This window comes from Salvelinus namaycush, chromosome 3 (genome assembly GCF_016432855.1).
Source record: "Salvelinus namaycush isolate Seneca chromosome 3, SaNama_1.0, whole genome shotgun sequence".
NCBI lineage: Eukaryota > Metazoa > Chordata > Actinopteri > Salmoniformes > Salmonidae > Salvelinus > Salvelinus namaycush.
Genome location: NC_052309.1, coordinates 32,206,000 through 32,220,609, shown reverse-complemented (window position 1 = coordinate 32,220,609; position 14,610 = coordinate 32,206,000). Strand labels below are relative to the sequence as shown.

At 45.9% G+C, this 14,610-nt stretch overlaps 1 protein-coding gene across 7 annotated transcripts in view; it reads left to right on the top strand.

Moving 5' to 3' along the window:
- LOC120030323 (protein FAM222B-like) overlaps positions 1 to 9,339 on the top strand; it is a 66,006-nt gene extending 56,667 nt beyond the window's left edge. For all 7 annotated transcript variants that reach the window (XM_038975728.1, XM_038975706.1, XM_038975736.1 and 4 more), the window contains one exon: positions 4,993 to 9,339. In XM_038975728.1, the coding sequence (XP_038831656.1) occupies positions 4,993 to 6,803 (1,811 nt within the window). In that variant the 3' untranslated portion in view covers positions 6,804 to 9,339. The remainder of the gene's footprint in view (positions 1 to 4,992) is intronic.
- The last annotated feature ends 5,271 nt before the right edge of the window (positions 9,340 to 14,610 follow it).

The window sequence follows — 14,610 nt, the reverse complement described above, 5'->3', positions numbered from 1 at the left end:
TGTGGCTGGTGTTACGAGCCGATCCTGGTGACTGACCAATAGGAACACGACCTACACTGAGTATGCGCACAATAATATGATTTTGAATAGTCCGATTTAATATAATAGTATGATTTAAACGTTTACATGCTTTGCAAGACGAATGATTTCCCTAATAATCTTGTTTACATAACAAATCTGAAATCAGGCCACCTGATGGGATTTTGATAAATGGACAATCGCCAATCAAAATAAACTTTTTACCATGTTATTTTTGGGAAGCCTATTTAATTCTGAGTTCGGACATATAAAGTTTGTATATGAAAACTATTTCTAAGATGCATACTGGCTGGTGCTGGCACATGCGCAGTTCTAATACACCGCTGCACTTGACGTAGCCGATGTTGGTTTACATAGCCTCGCAAGCCAATCGCACAATTTCTCAACAGAACAAGCAAGTCGTACAATCTGTCTAGGTTGATCTCAAAAATGTGTATTTGGTAACATCGCACAGTGTGACATCTAATTATCTTAAAAGACTGAATCCAACAATCAGTGTGGGAAAGCTTTTAGATTACGTCCTCTGTGCATTATTACTCCCCCCTTTCCCCCCTCTCCCTGAGGCACAGAAATCTCTATCTCCCTCTAGCTAGTTCCTGCAGCAGGTTTGTGTGTTATAAAACTCTGTCTCTCTCCATCTATGGCTCATCAAGACTGTAATTTCAGAATCACTGTAATCCGCCTACCCCCAGGAGCTCAGTGCCAAGCGAGGGGGAGTCTCACTAAGTGCCAACGTCCGCCATGTTGTTCTGTTCCTCCTCCTCTCCTCTGGCAGGCATGTGACGACAGTACAGTGGAACAAGCATGGTTTTAAAAAGGTCCACTCTGTAATAATGTCTGTCGCTTGCTGCGCTGCTGTGTTCTGTAATGCACATCAAAGCAGTAGGGGCTGAAAGTAAAAGTTTGGTTTACCAATGAATGAGTACCTTTTTTCCCATTCCTATCGATAAAATAATTGTATTAAGTCATACAAAGGTTTTACTGTGTGTGAAGTTTCAAATGCATTTGTCATTTCTAAATGTGTAATGTGATAGGCATTTGACCATTACTATTTTTTAACACACAAAAACACATTTGATTAATACAATATTTAATCAGTTGTCTTCTGCAAATTAAGTTTATGTTGACTCAATCTTTGTGAGAGGGAGGGAATCTGACTTCATTAGTCTTCAACTCGCAGCTCAGACATTTTAATTCCGGTTAAATGTAATAAGCCCTGAGTTAGCCTGCCCGGAGCAGGTTAGATCTGAAGGATTCGTTGCCATAGAAATTTAGCTGGCTGAAAGGTGAGCCACTTCTGTGGTACCGTTTGAACTCCGAGTTGACCAAAGTTACCTCGCTAACTCCTCAAACTACATTCATAGTATAGGGTTCAGGGCAGCAGCTTTATTTATCATTGGGGAGAGAGACTGAAGAGCGACGTTAAATAGATGAGAACACACACACACACGATACCTGTGAAATGTTGAGGACTATCAGAGGAGAGGAGTGGGTCAAGTACACAGTAACAGCTTGTTCTCAGACTGAGTCTGATGCTGTTGGGAGAGCGATCGTTAACCTCAGCAGCTTGGAAAGTGGAAATGGCCCCCCGATTCCTCCACAGCACAGAGAAGGAAGCATGTAGAGAGAAGTACAACAAATGGAGCAGGCAGAACAATTTTACTCTATACACGCAGCTACTTTATCGAAGGGGCTACATGGGAAGATACAGAGATTTGAAGTAGATCACAGCTACATTCCCTATGTCCACATAATTTAAACAGTAAGAGATTTTTTAAGTCACTCTTGTCTTGAGAGAGAAATGAATGAGCCAGCCAGCCTTTGGCCCCCCTACAGTTTAAATATTGTTTGGTAATAACAGTTGTGTGTGTGTGTTACTGACTGTAAAATACTTTTTCTATGTGTTCCTCCATTGGGCAGTCCCTCCAGGATTTCATTAGGATGTTTTTGTGATTTTTGCGGGCAAAAATTGTTAATTTTGGAATCCATGCTACAGGACTATTTTGATCACGGACTGGGCCCCTCTGGCAATAACATTGACGAATACACTGACTGTCTCTGGGTTCATCAGGAGGTGCATAGAGGATGTTATTCCTACAGTGACGATTAGAACATACCCAAACCAGAAACCGTGGATAGATGGCAGCATTCCCGCCAAACTTTAAGCGTGAACCGCCGCATTTAACCACAGTAAAGTAACTGGAAACATGGACGAGTCCAAACAGTCTCAATTCAACGGCTCACTCACCGTTGCACTGCACACCGCCCTATCCCACCTGGCAAGAGGAATACCTATCTGAAATGCTGTTTATCGACTACAACTTAGATTTTAACACCATAGTGCGCTCCATTCTCGTCACTAAGCTCGGGCCTTGGGTCTGAAATGCTCCCTGTGCAACTATATCCTAGATTTCCTAACGGGCCGACCCCAGGTGGTGAGGGTAGGCAACAACACTTCCGCCACACTGATCTTCAACACTGGATCCTCCAGGGGTGTGTTCAGCCCCCTCCTGTACTCCCTGTTCACCCATTACTGCATGGCCACGCACAACTCCAACTCAATCATCAAGTTTTCTGACGACACGACAGTGGTAGGCCTGATTACTGACAGCAACGAGACTAGAGGGAGGTGCCCAGAAAAGAACCTCTCCCTCAAAGTCAACAAAAATAAGCAGCTTGTCGTGTACAACAGGAGACAGAAGAGAGAGCACGCCCCCATCCTCATCGATGGGGCCCATCTCATTGCCACCCTTTGTTTCCTGTGCATTTTTAAAAAAAGAGAGCGGATTAATTAGCCCCTTAGCATTGTGACACCACCATGCCAGTCTTCACAGCTCAGCTCTCTGCCTAGTGCCACTCTGCCTAGCCCACTCACTGCATGCTGCCTGTGAGGCTGAGGAGAGGAGAGGTAGATGGAGAGAGAGACTTACAGCTATACTGGAAAGACTAAAACCCATTCACATCCACATTAGGAGATGAGTCTGCGATGGAACCCGGTAGCATTACTTGACATTTTAGACATTTCGTCCCCAGTAAAAGACAGAACTAGCCACCCTCTAAAACTCAATAGAGTTTAGTTTTTTTACCCACGTATTTAATAGAAGGATGTTGTACTAGATATAGTAATTGAATAGAATAACTAAATATAAGAACGTATGGTTTGGATGTTAAAAGATGGGGGTTCACTTTGGTTCAGACAGTGTTTTCAAAAGGCATCACTGTGGGACTGCCTGTGTCTCACTATCTGTCGGTGTATCCAAAATGGCACCATGGGCCCTGGTCAAAAGTAGTGCACTATGTAGGGAATAGGTTGTCATTTGGGACGTGACTGCATGTGTATGCATGTAGGTCAGGCTGGCTGGCTGGGGCAGGGAGGGTGACCGGGTTTGAGGCCCAGGGCTCAGCTCGGGGAGGGGAGGCTTGGTGAGGTTGCATACAGAACCTCTCCTCAACCCAGATCACAATGGCTGGAGGCAGGCCTCTCTCTCTCATATTACATTATAACTGACTTTTACAGTTGGGGAAAGAAAATGAGTCTCACCGAGTGACAGAAACACGCCATCACCTTAGCACATGCTGAACACACACACGACACACTCACAGGCACCTGAATACACATGTCAAACACACACCTTATCAGTCTTACACTCCCCCAAACACAAAAACATACACATACTCAAACTACAGCATCTTCAGACACACTGGGGCATTGTTAAATATAGCCAGTGAGGTGCTTAGTAGCTGTAACAAATGTCTCAGTCAGAAGGCTGAGGGCTCAGTGGTGTTCCAGAGATCAGAGAGACGCTGTGTGATTACTGTCTGCTGTCATGGACCTGCTCCGCTCTTTCTCTACCTCTCTCGCACTTTCTCTTTGCCTCTCTCTCTCTGCCTCTTGCGCTCCCTAATTCCATCCCTACCCCCCTACCTCCCTACCCCCTCTCCCTCCCTATTTGACACAGAGGAGAACTATCCCCCTGGTAGACACAGGGGACCAGCACTGCCTCTCCCTTTCTGCCTCACTCCTCTTTGTTGTCCCCCACAATGAAATCGGGGAGGGGACTGTGGATCTGTCTCTGTCCGTCCGTTCGTTCATACGTTAGTCGCATGCAAGATCTCAGACAACTCTGGCCCGATTTTTTTTCGAAACTTGGGTGAATGATGTGTCTTACCATCGAGATCCGGAATTTACAAAATTACACTGATTGGCTCAAGGCAGGAGCTATAGTAATTCACTGAAATATGTTAGTCACACGCGATATCTCAATTGGCCCAAGGGGGGGCGCTACATCATTCGTGGGGGACGACATATTTACTGTTGCCTTGTTTAGTCTGGGAATCAGTAGCAGGCAAAGTAAGTCCTTTCTTCTTTGTCACTCTCTGATTCACATCTCACACACACTTATTGTTAGCTACAACTCATAATGATCCGAAGCTACTGACCTCAACGTTACTGACTGACTGTAAACCTCAACTACGGCACTTCAGAATAGGAATAGAGATTGGAATGTGTTGCTTGCTTCGGGGAATCCAGTCAAGATCAAACTCTCTGTATGCGTCCAAAATGTCACATTATTCCCTATATACTGCACTACTTTTGACCAAAAGTAGTGCACTATAAAGAGAATAGGGTGCCATTTGGGGTTCAGCTTCTATTGTGTCCCTGTGAGGTATGAGTTGAGAGCACTGTGCTGTTTTTGATATTAGGGGAAGTGCTGAGATTTGGAATGTGAGAATGTTGTTGAAGTCAGTCCGGTTCCGTTCTTCTCAGAAGAGAACCTTAGAACCTCCGGTCAGATTACCACACATCTGCTCTTCTGACGAGAAACTTGACATTTAGCTTTTTACCTGCGTTAACACGTTTCTCTCTCTCTCTCCCCCCCTTTGTCATTCCCCCCTGTGCTCTCTCTCCCTCTCTCCACCCACCTCTCTATCTTTCTGTCTCTGTCACCCCAGGGGACACTACACAGAGGATGAGATCCGCTCAGTATCCAACCCCTGCGGAATTGGATGCTTATGCTAAGAAGATTGCCAACAACCCCCTGACCATTAAGATCTTCCCCAACAGTGTCAAGGTCCCCCAGAGGAACCACGTGCGCCGCACAGTCAACGGGCTGGATACTTCAGGCCAGCGCTACAGCCCCTACCCCCCCTCTCAGGCCAACGCCAAGTCCGGCCTCCTTGCCATCGTCAAGGTGCCTGTCGTCAAGGGCATCCTCAAAGACTTTGACGGCAGCCGGGCGCGCCTGCACCCCTCTGGGGTCATCATGAACCCCCCTGGCCCTCGGGGGCCCTTTACAGCAGCTGCCTCGGCCAGCACTTTAAACCTCCACCACCCCCCTTCCCAAGGCCAGGGCGGGTCCCAGTCTCAGCAGAACCTGAATCCTCAACTTGCGAGCCAGACTCACCCACAGACTCTACAACAGACTCACCCCCAGCAGCAGCAGGGCCTCAGACACCCACCCTGCATGCCCCAACAGCAGCACCCGCAACAGGGGCTGCCCAGGCCCCAGACACTGTCCCACCCCCAAGCACTGGGCCATCCCCAGCCTCCTTCTGGTCTCACCCTCTTGCTCCAACAGCAGCAGCAACAGCACCTTCAGCAGCAGGGGCAGCCACCTCCTGAACTGCAGGGTGGCCGGAAGCTGCCCGATGGCGACGCACCGCCTAACGTTACAGTCTCTACCTCAACCATTCCGCTCACCATGGCTGCTGGCTTGAACCAGAGCCGCCAGCCAGACCTGAGCAGCATCGTGCACCAGATCAACCAGTTCTGCCAAGCCCGGGCCCAGGGGGCTGGAGCCACCTCCATGTGTGAGGGCCAGATTGCCAACCCCAGCCCCATCAGCCGCAACCTCTTCAACAACGCCTGCTCCAGGGTGTCCATGCACAGCAACCCGCACGCCAACGCCTGCCCCCCCGGCCTGCCCCCACACCACAACTGCATCATGTGTCCCGCAGACAAGGCTGCTGCCCCCGCTAACCCCCAAAACAACATGGCTGCCATGAACAGGATGCCTGTTTACCACAATGATCTCAAACAGCAGCAACACCAACATAATTTACAACAGCAGCACCAACAGCATTTACAACAGCAACACCAACGGCATTTACAACAGCAGCAGCATCAACAACAACAACATAATCACCAACAGCAGCAGCAGATGCGCTGGAACCAACACCAGTTGGCCTATCTACAGCACATGCAGCAGGACGGTGGGGGCCACCCCTGCAAGCACCCTTCCCGCATAGGCTACCCCCCGGAGCTGTGTGTGGGCCATTCATACAGCCTGAAGCCTCCTATAGAGAAGCCCACCCCCTCTCCTCCCGTCAACAACAACGGCATGCCTGGGGGTCCACTGGCCCACTACACCAATGGTGGCCACTACTTCCAGCCACACGCTGTGTGGAACAGCAGCATCCTGCCCACGCCCAACAGCGACAGCTCCGGGTCTCAGGACCTGGCCATGCCGTTCCATGGGGGGGCCTCAGGGGGCACCACCACGCTAGATTGCGGCGGGCCCCCTGTGGGAGGCCATTACAGGCCCGGGGGCGGCGGCTCCACCTCCTCTTCCTCCTCCTCCAGCCAGACTAGTCTGATGAAAACAGCAGATTACTTGGGCGGGGACTTTCAGACGCCCTGCTTCCGAGATCAGAATCTGGGGCTGATGGGCAAGATGCACAGGCCACCAATGAACAGGGTGGGGCCCGAGGTTGGCCCAGGGGACGGCAGAACCGCTCACATCCAGCACCCAGGGTACAGATAAGATAAGCTATGGCCGGCATTGTCTATACAGCAGTTATCAAAAACAAGAACCTTCTTCTTTTAGTCTTAAGAATGGAAAAACATGAAATACAATTAAATTAAGTAAAAATGAACACTGACATTAAAAAAAGGACAAATATATTTAATAAAGAGCAGTGTTTTCTTTTTTTGTAGTCAATCTTGCAAGTGATCAATTGATTTTGTAAATGAGTGCTTTCAGTAGGCACCCTCTAGGGAACGTTTCTTATGTATGTGATTGTCGTCATTCCCTACCTTTTTTCCCATCCTACCTGTCTGTCAGTGTGCCTGGATCTAAGGATACAGAGTTATTTTGACTTCAGATCTGTCCTAAGAGTTTTTTTATTTTAAGCATAAAAGATGTCTCCTGCAGACGATGGATGAAAACACACTGATCGTTGATGGAGGAAAGAAAACACATTCTCATAAGGATCTTGATGTTTTTACAGGGTCGAGTGGGGATTTCTCCGCTCCGACTAGTTTTATTGGACAAGTGGCTAATTTTCCCTTATTACGTTTACATGTGAATCTCGTTGTGACATCGAAATTAAAAGCATATATATATATATATATATATATATATATGTGGAACTGTCAGTCACTGGACACTACAAAGTAAAGACGGAGACACTTGCCATATGCACATGTACAAAGAGGCTTTTTTTCTTTTCTTTTTTATGTATTTATTTGTGTAATAGGACTGTTTTATGAATCAGGTCACCCACTGTTCAAGGTTGATTCCTGTCTATCATCGAAGTATCTAATCAGGTTGATGTTTGTACAGAGTATAGATATATGCTGTATTGACATCTAGATCCTGCAGGGAGCAATTTAATGTGGGGACTGACTGGGGGAGCCAACCAACCGATGCTCTCTTGCTCAAAATGCTGCAATGAATTCAGGTGTCTGTTACAAACCATTTTGTCACCATTGCCAATTGAGGTTGGCAACATGATTGTGGAATAACATATTTTTATTTAAATGGAGTGAAAAAATTAATCAAATCTGTTCATTCTGTCTGAATCCTGAAATGGCCAAAGTCACATTGACATAATATGTGACTTTTTATGTTGCTTACATTTTTTTCCTATAATTTTGGTAAACCCGAAAAATATTACTTGAATTGTTGAGATGCAAAGTTCTGTTTGGCAGTTGTTTAGTGAAGGGAGGAGGCTAGTTATCAGGACTAAACCTTACTACTGGAGTGGAAGAAATATAATTGTTACTAATATTATATTAGAAACTAACGATGAACCAAATCAGTTTTGATTCTGAGTTTAAAAAAAAATGTTTTATTTATCATTAAGTTAGGTGTAGTTGCTACTGATTCTGATATGACGTGTGCTTGAAGAGACCAAATTGATCACTTGCAAGATCACTTGGAGGTAAACAAAAATGACTTAAGTTAAACAGCAAATGCATTGTTTATTTTATTGTACACTGGCTTACCTACTATACTACTCTAACTTTAAAGTGTAGTGTGTGTGTGTGTGTGTGTGTGTGTGTGTGTGTGTGTGTGTGTGTGTGTGATGCCTGCTGACGTGGGTTGAGTATAAACTTGTGTTTTGTATGTGCTCGTGTGTGTCTGTATGTGAGAGTGGGTGGACACTGACATCCACATTCTGTTCACCTCCCTCCCAAACAGCCCTTAAAAAGCCTTAAGTATTTGGTCCTTGGACTTTCCTTTGAAAACAAGCATGGTTATAATGAAAATCAAAAATTATGATGGAAGATTGCAAGGATACATACAGAGGAACAGCAATTTCTGTTAAACATTTTTTTATGACGTTTTTGTTGAATAGAAAAAGCAATTCCTTAGATTCTTTTTTTTACGAAAACAAGAAATGGAGTAATATTTTGTAATTATATTTTAAAGCTATGTGTAGTTACTGGGTTGTAACAAAAAAAATCAAAGTTTCAACGCTTCAGTTGTGACTATTTATAATACTTGATTTTCTTGTTATTTAAATCTTATTTTTCCTCTTTGTTCCCTTTACTATTGCTGTGAAATGGAAGACGGCCCAATAAGCCTTTCTTTTACGTGTCACTCTGGCTGTACAACAGATAAGACGCAAAAGCGTGAGAGTTGTGCTACTCTTTTTGTAATATTGTAATAATTAAATAAAGTTCTAATTTATGCTTTGAAATTAGTGTTCTATGGATGTCATGTTCTTTTGATGCCCAAATGCCTGTTCTCTTATTTGATGAGCCGTACAGAACTTACAAATATGAATAGGCCTATTTGTATGTATAAGTTTACTACCCTTCATTCAATGAGAACAGATGGAACAAATTGGAATCTTTTTAACCTTGTTTGTGTCCAGACCATATACCTGTCTGCTCACTGCCTAGTAGATCTGCATGGGTTACCCCCCCATTGAGTTTTATAGTGTTACCCCCTGATTGGTTGAATGATTTCCTTAGATGAGACTGTATTCCATGTTTTTTCCATTTTAGTCCTTCAGATTTCATTTCAATAGAAGGTTACTGTGTGAAATAAAGATTTACCTGCATCATCATCACATAGTCATTGATTTTTAGATAGAGGCAAGGTGCTATCAATCAGGTACAGAAACCTCAGAACAGTTGCTGCATTTGGACACAGTTAGGAAGTCAACAATCGATGAATGATTTTAGGCTAGCTATACATACACTATATATACAGAAGTATGAGGACACCCCTTCAAATTAGTGGATTTGGCTATTTCAGCCACATCCATTGCTGACGGGTGTATAAAATCGAGCGCACAGCCATGCAATCTCCATAGACAAACATTGACGGCAGAATGGCCTTACTGAAGAGCTCAGTGACTTTCAACATGGCACCGTCATAGGATGCCACCTTTCCAACAAGTCAGTTTGTCAAATGTCTATCCTGCTAGAGCTGCCCCGGTCAACTGTAAGTGCTGTTATTGTGAAGTGGAAATGTCTAGGAGCAACAACCGCTCCACCGTGAAGTGGTAGGCTACACAAGCTCACAGAATAGGACCGGCGAGTGCTGAAGCGTGTAGCGTGTAAAAATCATCTGTCCTCAGTTGCCACACTCACCGAGTTCCAAACTGCCTCTGGAAGAAACGTCAGCACGAACTGTTCGTCGAGAGCTTCATGAAATGGGTTTCATGGCCGAGCAGCTGCACCACAAGCCTAAGATCACCATGCGCAATACCAAGTGTCAGCTGGAGTGGTGTAAAGCTCGCCGCCATTGGACTCTGGAACAGTGGAAACGCATTCTCTGGAGGGATGAATCACGCTTCACTATCTGGCAGTCCGGCGGACGAATCTGAGTTTGGCGGATGCCAGGAGAACGCTACCTACTCAATGCATAGTGCCAACTGTAAAGTTTGGTGGAGGAGGAATAATGTTCCAGTGTTCCATGCCCCTTAGTTCCAGTGAAGAGAAATCTAAACGCTACATGATAGAATGACATTCTAGACAATTCTGTGCTTCCAACTTTGTGCAACAGTTTGGGGAAGGCCCTTTCCTGTTTCAGCATGACAATGTCCCTGTGCAGGTGTCCACATACTTTTGGTCATGTAGTGTACATCCCTTGTGCCTCACATTGTCGTTTAACTGCAACATCTGGTGTACGGTGATTGCACCAATTACATTCAGTGCTTTTGATTGTATCAAAGCAATCCGGTGCAAAATAGTGACAGGAAGTCACACAGCCAGAGCAAGCTGTGAAATCTGCAGGACTGGCTGGATTTGATCCGTCTGGCAGGGATGGAAATTGGAAGTTATATAAAGAGCGCACGGTGGGGGGGGGGGGGGTCTGGGTTCAGTTCAGTATCGCTCTATCGAGAGACATTTGAGCAATGCAGGGGTTGATTCATCGACGGCGGCAAAGGGATATTATTTTGTGACCTTTCAATGAACTTTGTGAATGGGTATTTATGTACAATTTTCATGGAGACCGACAGTCCACCAAACCAGTCAGAATAAGTCCATGATTTACAGTAATCATAATAGTAGTATGCTGTTAAAATATTAAGTTATGCTATGCTCACAGAATTCTAGATTCAGGTGTGAAATGCTATGGATAAAGTATCACCAAGGGACATATTCAACCATATCACCGAAGTTTCGCAGAAGATCGGCATTATAACTCCATTGAAATTTAAAGTGCAACTGCACTTCCTGATTTGACCTCGTTTTGATGATTACTCATTAAGAAATGCTAGCGGTGATGACTGAAGCCAAGAGTTGTCTTGGGGGTGTGGTTTGATGTCAATGTGTGTTATGTTCACATATCGAACCCTGGCAGGTACTGTTGTTTGTCCCTTCTGAGTCGCCGTTGCAACAACATATCCACTTCCTTAAAATAGTGAGAATTGATCTAAGATAAATCAAGAAATGTGTAATTAATTTTGACGTTTTTGCAGAGGAGGTCTTAGTCGTGTTATTTAACATTTAGCTAAGGTGTTTGATGCAGTAATTCTCAAGTAAACAAAAATGCATGAAAACTAGTCAGTGTATTCAATAACATGTCTACAACTTCCTCATCTGCAAGCTTTCAAACGATCATAAAGCACAAGCTACAAGCTGTTTATCAGTGCCCAACATCACTTGTTAGCTAGCTCTATTCAATCCGCATCGCGGAAGTTTACAGCATGATTGAAATTTAAAAGGCAATGTTCCGGCTTTAGCAGAGACTGCATTCACGGTAAATGCTCCATATGTCGGTTCAATGGGAAATTACCTTTACATTTATATAGCGGAATCTGTAACACTTCAGCTTTACAGATTGAAAAGAGCCCTTTGTTCCAACTTTTTTTGCCAATGAAGCTAGCAAGTAGTCACAGGCACATAAACTCAGCAAAAAAAGAAACGTCCTCTCACTGTCAACTGCGTTTATGTGTAAATACAGTGGGGCAAAAAAGTATTTAGTCAGCCACCAATTGTGCAAGTTCTCCCACTTAAAAAGATGAAAGAGCCCTGTAATTTTCATTATAGGTACACTTCAACTATGACAGACAAAATGAGAAAAAAATATCCAGAAAATCACATTGTAGGATTTTTAATGAATTTATTTGCAAATTATGGTGGAAAATAAGTATTTGGTCAATAACAAAAGTTTATCTCAATACTTTGTTATATACCCTTTGTTGGCAATGACAGAGGTCAAACGTTTTCTGTAAGTCTTCACAAGGTTTTCACACACTGTTGCTGGTATTTTGGTGCCAGCAACAGTTACCCCACTCTTCCACCAAAGCACCTGCAAGTTCCCGGACATTTCTGGGGGGAATGGCCCTAGCCCTCACCCTCCGATCCAACAGGTCCCAGACGTGCTCAATGGGATTGAGATCCGGGCTCTTCGCTGGCCATGGCAGAACACTGACATTCCTGTCTTGCAGGAAATCACTCACAGAACGAGCAGTATGGCTGGTGGCATTGTCATGTCAGAATGAGCCTGCAGGAAGGGTACCACATGAGTGAGGAGGATGTCTTACCTGTAACACACAGCGTTGAGAATGCCTGCAATGACAACAAGCTCAGTCCGATGATGATGTGACACACTGCCCCAGACCATGACGGACCCTCCAAATCGATCCCGCTCCAGAGTACAGGCCTCGGTGTAACGCTCATTCCTTCGACGATGAACGTGAATCCGACCATCACCCCTGGTGAGACAAAATCGCGACTCGTCAGTGAAGAGCACTTTTTGCCAGTCCTATCTGGTCCAGCAACAGTGGGTTTGTGCCCATAGGCGACAATGTTGCCAGTGATGTCTGGTAAGGACCTGCCTTACAACAGCCCTACAAGCCCTCAGTCCAGCCTCTCTCATCCTATTGCGGACAGTCTGAGCACTGATGGAGGGATTGTGCGTTCCTGGTGTAACTCGGGCAGTTGTTGCCATCCTGTACCTGTCCCGCAGGTGTGATGTTCGGATGTACCGATCCTGTGCAGGTGTTGTTACACGTGGTCTGCCACTGCGAGAACGATGTCCGCGAGAACGATGTCCAGCTGTCCGTCCTGTCTCCCTGTAGCGCTGTCTTAGGCGTCTCGCAGTACGGACATTGCAATTTATGTGGCCACATGCCCTGGCCACATCTGCAGTTCTCATGCCTCCTTGCAGCATGCCTAAGGCACAATCACGCAGATGAGCAGGGACCCTGGGCATCTTTCTTTTGGTGTTTTTCAGAGTCAATAGAAAGGCCTCTTTAGTGTCCTAAGTTTTCATAACTGTGACCTTAATTGCCTACCGTCTGTAAGCTGTTAGTCTCTTAACGACCGTTCCACAGGTGCATGTTCATTAATCGTTTATGGTTTATTGAACAAGTATTGGAAACAGTGTTTAAACGCTTTACAATGAAGATCTGTGAAGTTATTTGGATTTTTACGAATTATCTTTGAAAGACAGGGTCCTGAAAAAGGGACATTTCTTTTTTTGCTGAGTTTAGAACAGCCAGGCTACAATAAGCTTAAGTGCCGTTTAGTTAGGCTTCCGGGTTAAGTGAGCAGTGTGTCAAGAAGCAGTGCGACTTGACAGAGTCGTGTTTCGGGGAGGACAAATGGCTCTCAACCGTCGCCTCTCCCTAGTCCGTACGGGAGTTGCAGCGATGGGACAAGACTGTAACTACCAACTGGATATCACGAAATTGGGGAGAAAAAAGGGTAAAAAAATATAAGAAAAAAGAAAAAAAGAAAACCGTCTCCTGCAGTGAGAAACTATGATGTCGGCGACCAGGAGCTCTTGGCGGGGAAGTTGGCATTTAAAGAGTGGAGACACTGGCTGGAGAGCGCATTTCTCATCCTCACCAACCTTCGGAACCTGGAGTAAATACAGACAGCGAGGCGGCTGATCCCACAGCAAGCAAGGTGGGCCCTTTTCTTCACAAGATTCGACTTCATCTTGTCATATCGCCCAGGTTCAAAGAACATCAAAGCCGATGCCCTGTCCCGTCTCTACGATTCAGGAGAGGTTCCTGTCTTGAGTGCACCCATCATTCCGTCCTCCCGAGTCGTTGCCCCTGTGCCTTGGGACGTAGATGGGGACCTTCGCCAGGATCTGGAGAGGGAACCCGCGCCTGCTACCTGTCCTCCAGAGCACACCTACGTTCCCACGGTGATAAGGGATCGGCTGTTGAGCTGGGCACACACATCTCTCATCGCTGGACACCCAGGTATCACCCGCACTATTCAATGCATCTCCGGAAAGTACTGCTGGCCCCACCTTGGCGCAGGACGTTGCTCGCTATGTCAACTCCTGCTCGCTATGTGCCCAAACTAAATCTCCTCAGCACACTCCTTCCCCTTCCCGTGTCTCAGCGGCCTTGGTCTCATCTGTTCATTGATTTCATAACTGATATCCCACCTTCTGAGAGTTTCACTACTATTAAGGTTGTTGTTGCCAGATTCTCTAATTTCTTATTTTTTATCCCTATCTCCCATTTCTCCATACCGCTCTCCAGGTCGCTGAGGCACTGTTCCAGCAGGTCTTCCGGCACTATGGCCTTCCAGAGGAAGGACATCGTCTAAAATCATGGCGTCCTATTCACATCATGGGTATGGAAAGCATTCATGGAGAAGCAGGGGGTTACAGTCAGCCTCACTTCCGTGTCCCAGCCTCAGTCCAACGAGTAGGTGGAGAGGATGAACCAGGAGCTGGGGAGGTTCCTTAGGAGTCACTGCCAGGACCGGCAGGGGGAGCCTGGTTCCTTCCCTGGGTGGAGTGTGCCCAGAATTCACTGCGTCCCTCTTCCACCAGGCTAACCCCCTTCCAGTGTGTCCTGGGGTATTAGCCAGCCCTGGCTCCGTGGACCCCGAGCCAGACCGAAGCTCCTACGGTG